This window comes from Palaemon carinicauda, chromosome 8, assembly GCF_036898095.1.
Source record: "Palaemon carinicauda isolate YSFRI2023 chromosome 8, ASM3689809v2, whole genome shotgun sequence".
Classification (NCBI taxonomy): domain Eukaryota; kingdom Metazoa; phylum Arthropoda; class Malacostraca; order Decapoda; family Palaemonidae; genus Palaemon; species Palaemon carinicauda.
The window spans coordinates 111,933,187-111,938,186 of NC_090732.1; the positions used below are offsets into that span (position 1 = coordinate 111,933,187).

The 5,000-nt window shown below is 32.2% G+C and overlaps 1 protein-coding gene across 1 annotated transcript in view; it reads left to right on the plus strand.

Annotated features, from left to right (window-relative positions):
* Window positions 1–5,000, plus strand: part of LOC137644942 (prolyl 4-hydroxylase subunit alpha-1-like) — a 51,010-nt gene that overhangs the window by 31,261 nt on the left and 14,749 nt on the right. Inside the window, exons 9-11 of the mRNA XM_068377819.1 lie at window positions 1,140–1,313; window positions 3,851–4,030; window positions 4,614–4,688. Of these exons, the coding sequence (XP_068233920.1) occupies window positions 1,140–1,313; window positions 3,851–4,030; window positions 4,614–4,688 (429 nt within the window). The remainder of the gene's footprint in view (window positions 1–1,139; window positions 1,314–3,850; window positions 4,031–4,613; window positions 4,689–5,000) is intronic.

Consider the following 5,000-nt stretch of genomic DNA (forward strand, 5'->3'; position numbering starts at 1 on the left):
TTTCATTAATTTTTTCGTTTCCTTTTTGTCTCTTCATTATAAAGTTATAGAAATAGTTTGAAATAAGATATCATTTTTTTTTCACATTAAAACAGCAAGTATAAAAATTTATTAGGTTTATTTTTCTTTCCTTTTCATTAATTTTTTCGTTTCCTTTTTGTTTCTCTTCATTATAAAGTTGTAGAAATAGTTTGAAATAAGATATCATTTTTTTCACATTAAAACAGCAAATATAAAAATTTATTAGGTTTATTTTTCTTTCCTTTTCATTAATTTTTTCGTTTCCTTTTTGTTTCTCTTCATTATAAAGTTATAGAAATAGTTTGAAATAAGATATCATTTTTTTTCACATTAAAACAGCAAATATAAAAATTTATTAGGTTTATTTTTCTTTCCTTTTCATTAATTTTTTCGTTTCCTTTTTGTTTCTCTTCATTATAAAGTTATAGAAATAGTTTGAAATAAGATATCATTTTTTTTTTCACATTAAACAGCAAATATAAAAATTTATTAGGTTTATTTTTCTTTCCTTTTCATTAATTTTTTCGTTTCCTTTTTGTTTCTCTTCATTATAAAGTTCACGCCACTTCCCGCATCGTTCACTCCAGTTCACGCCAGTTCCCGCACTGTTCACTCCAGTTCACTCCAGTTCGCGCATCGTTCACGACTATTTTTGGCGTGCCAATGCGTGCCACGAACTTTAAACATTTCAAAGTTCTGGCCACGTATGCCACGCATGCCACGCATGCCACGCATGCCACGCATGCCACGCATCGTTCCCGCACTGTTCACGACAATTTCACGACTCGTTCACGCGAGTTCGCGCATCAATGCGTACCACGAATGCGTGCAAGTGTCTGGTACCCTTAAGATATTAGGAGAGAAGCATAGATCCTTAAAATAAATACCATAAAGTTAGGTTTTAAGATTTTTGGGTTTCATCAAGTTTACACAAGATATTAGGAGAGAAGCACTAATACTTGTGAATAAATACCATAAAGTTAGGTTTTAAGATTTTAGGTTTCATCAAGTTTACAAAAGATATCGGATGTAGCGAACTTGCTCATTCAAAATAAATAAGTATACTAACGGAAGACAACCTTTTCTACATTGCTTGAAAATAATTATCTATTTTACAGAGCCCAGAATCTTCAGCAAACCTGAAGTGCTACATATCATCTCGAGGATCACCTTACTTAATTCTCCGACCCATCAAGGTCGAGCAAGTGAGCCAGGATCCGGAGATGTATCTCTTCTACGATGTGATCTCGGATAAAGAGGGCAAAGCCATCAAAGATGCTGCAAGATCCGAGGTATGTTTTAAGATAGTGCATTTGCACACCTGCATTTATATATACATATACATTAATTATGAATAAATAAATATATATATATATATATATATATATATATATATATATATATATATATATATATATATATATATATATATATATATATATATATATATATATGTGTGTGTGTGTGTGTGTGTGTATACAGTATATCTATATATATATATATATATATATATATATATATATATATATATATATATATATATATATATATATATATATATATATATATATATAATATATATATATATATATATATATATATATATATATATGTATATGTATATATATATATATATATATATATATATATATATTATATATACATTTATATATATATATATATATATATATATATATATATATATATATATATATATATATATATGTGTGTGTGTGTGTGTGTGTGTGTAGGTAGATGGATATAGATATACATAATTATATGAAATTACACATATATACATGTACGTACATATATACAAGATAAATATACATATAAATGCATAAACACACACACAAACACACACACACACACACATATATATATATATATATATATATATATATATATATATATATATATATATATATATATATATATATATACAGTATATATATACATATATATATGTATATATATATATATATATATATATATATATATATATATATATATATATATGTGTGTGTGTGTGTGTGTGTGTGTGTGTCTAAAAATAGATGCATAGGTATTTATTTTCATATGAATCAAAACCCTGATAACATTCGCCCTATCAAGGGGTCACAGATCCAGAGGAAAATTCTCTTTATTTTAAATACCTCTGCACGAACTAGAACTAAAAGTAGATAGTGAGACTTAGTACATTCAACCATAAAGAATGGAGTACTTCTTACACCGTACCTTTAGTCAGTGCTATGGTTCGAGTCCAAAACAGTGGAACACCATGGTACAGAAGCTATGGCACTACCCAAGAATAGAGAACAATGGTTTGATTTTGGGGTGTCCTTTTCATAGAAGAGCAAGAAGAAAATAGCAACTGAACAATTACGTGCAATAATTAACACCTTGAGGGAAGAATGGCTGTAATCTCAGTGTTGTCAGGTATATAGTTCACTGCTGTACAAAGGCCTCAGACATGCACTTCCACTTTATGTTCTTTCTATGCCTTTCCATACTTCCAAACTTTCTTAGTTCGTCAATCCATCATCTTTTCTTTCTTCCCCGATTTCTTTTGCAATCTTTAAGAACCCATTCCGTTATTCATAATGTCCATCTGTTATCTGTCATTCTCATTACATTTTCTGACCCTGTCTATTTATTTTCCTTACATGTTGTTAGTTTACCTTTTACTTTAGTTTGCTCTCGTATCCATTTACATATAATATATTCTCAAACTCATGATGTAAACTACTGACGGTGCAATAGGCGAGCCATGATATGGCGGGGATTAATGTAATTGTAAAGGGCAATGGTTTAAAAGTCACTCTTGAATGGCAGAGGCAAGGGGCAGTGACATTGCCCGAGCAAGACAATGCCCTAAACACTGATAATAAATGCATAGGATTAGGCCCCAAGCGCCCTCTCCATTAAGCAAGGACCAGGGATAGCCAGGCAATAGCACCTGATGATTCAGCAGGTAGACCTATAGGCTCCCCTTAGCACCCTAGCTCACAAGGATGGTGAGGTTATAGATACTACTAGAAATTTAGAGCCTGGGAAGATCTTGAGCTCTCATCCAGCAGATCGCCAGGCAGGGACTGTTCAAATAGGCTGCCAGGCTAGTAGTGTCACAAAAGTTGTTGCACGGAAGGTTGCGAGAAATATATTAAACATAATGAATAGAAGTGTCTATGGAAGCCATAGCAGCTCTCCATTATGGAATTGAAGTGGGAATCTTAAACAAAGAAAGACAATGTTGAAGATTTTATAGATGAAAAGAGGGGGGAATATGACTACAGATAAAAGTAGTAAAAAGGTAAAGTGGAGAATATGAAACACAGATTTCAGATGGTTTGAAACTACAAAAAAGATTTATAATCATTATTATTGTTGGTATTATAAATCTGGCTGCAAACCCAGCAGAATGCTGAGGGTAAAGTGCAGAAAGCAACCTGGTATGGAAAATAAACAAAATTAAGGAATAAAGGACCGTAGACTTATGAAGTTGAGAGGAAAGATATTTTTTAGCGTTAACTAGGTGAATGTAAGAGGTATTAGAACACCTGAGCCATAAAATCTTAGTAAAGAGAAAGTGTGTAAAAGATGGGTGTGAATAATTTTAGGTGTGTGGACATATAAAGCTGCTTCTTTTTTTGCCCATATATTTATCTTTGAATCAGCATTTAGAGATTCGTGTTATTGACTATGGCATTTCTTTTTTTAAAAGGCCTTTGCTATTTCGGAAAATTGCTTATAATTAGGAAAAATATCAAAACTCAGTTATCTAGCCATGGAAAGTTTAAAAATGCACATTACTTTTGACATTTTACAGTTAGCAAGGTCACTGGTGCTGACGCATTCAAGTGCAGTAGAGGTTCGCGTCTCACAAACGGCCTGGTTACGAAATGCATCTCACCCTTACTTCCCAACGATCGCCAAGCGCATCTCTGCTGTCACAGGACTGCATGTCTATGAGGATGCCGGTAGCTTCCATGCCGGGGAACCTCTCCAGGTGAGGAACTGCAGAGATTTTACAACCCTATTTTTAAAAGTTTCTATCCAAAATTCATATTAATTTTCATCTTTCTGTTATGCGTCAAAATAAGTTTGCTTACTTATTTGACTTGATGTGCTAAGAGCATTGCAAACTTTTTAGTAAAGCATAGGAACTTCATTCCTATGTTCACTTACCTTCTTTCAAATGATAATAGGGACAGCATGATAATAGGAAGACATTCCCCATCCTGTCCACCAAAAACGTAAAGCAACTTCATGTGGTGTCACATTCTTGTTTCCATTCCTTTTGTATATCAAGGGATGACAAAAATGGTAAATTTAAACACCTGTAGACTTTTTCATTATAGGGCTAATAGTTTTTATACTAGGATGGGCTAAATAAGACATCCTAATCAGGGGAATGGAGTTTTGGTGAGAAAAAAAAAAAAAGAAAAAAAAAACGTAGCCTATTCGTGAGGCGAGTGTTAAGTAATGTGCTCTGCCGGGCATTCGTTTCGAAACACACCTGTCATATACGAGATAATTTTTTGAATATTACTTCAGGATTACTATAAAGTATATTTTGTTCTCTTCCCCAGGTACTGAGCTATGGTATCGGTGGTCATTACTCCTATCATACTGATCCTTTATGGAAATATGATCATCCTGAAAATGTAAGTTGAAACGTTTTGGACATTTTTATTAACAAGGTTTTTATTATTTTCATTATTATAACTCACCAATCTACAACCCTAGTTGGAAAACACAAGGTGTTACAATTCCGAAGTCTCTAACAGTGTTGAAAGGCAATACAGACAAAACAAAACAAAATCTGTATATGTGACATTTAAAAGAATATTTCAAAGTCTATAATAATGTTAAAATAGATCACATATATATAAAGTATGAAACAAGACTTTTGTCAGCTGGTTCAACAGAAGACCAAAAGGTTTGATTTACTAAAGCTCCACCGATTAAACCTCCAG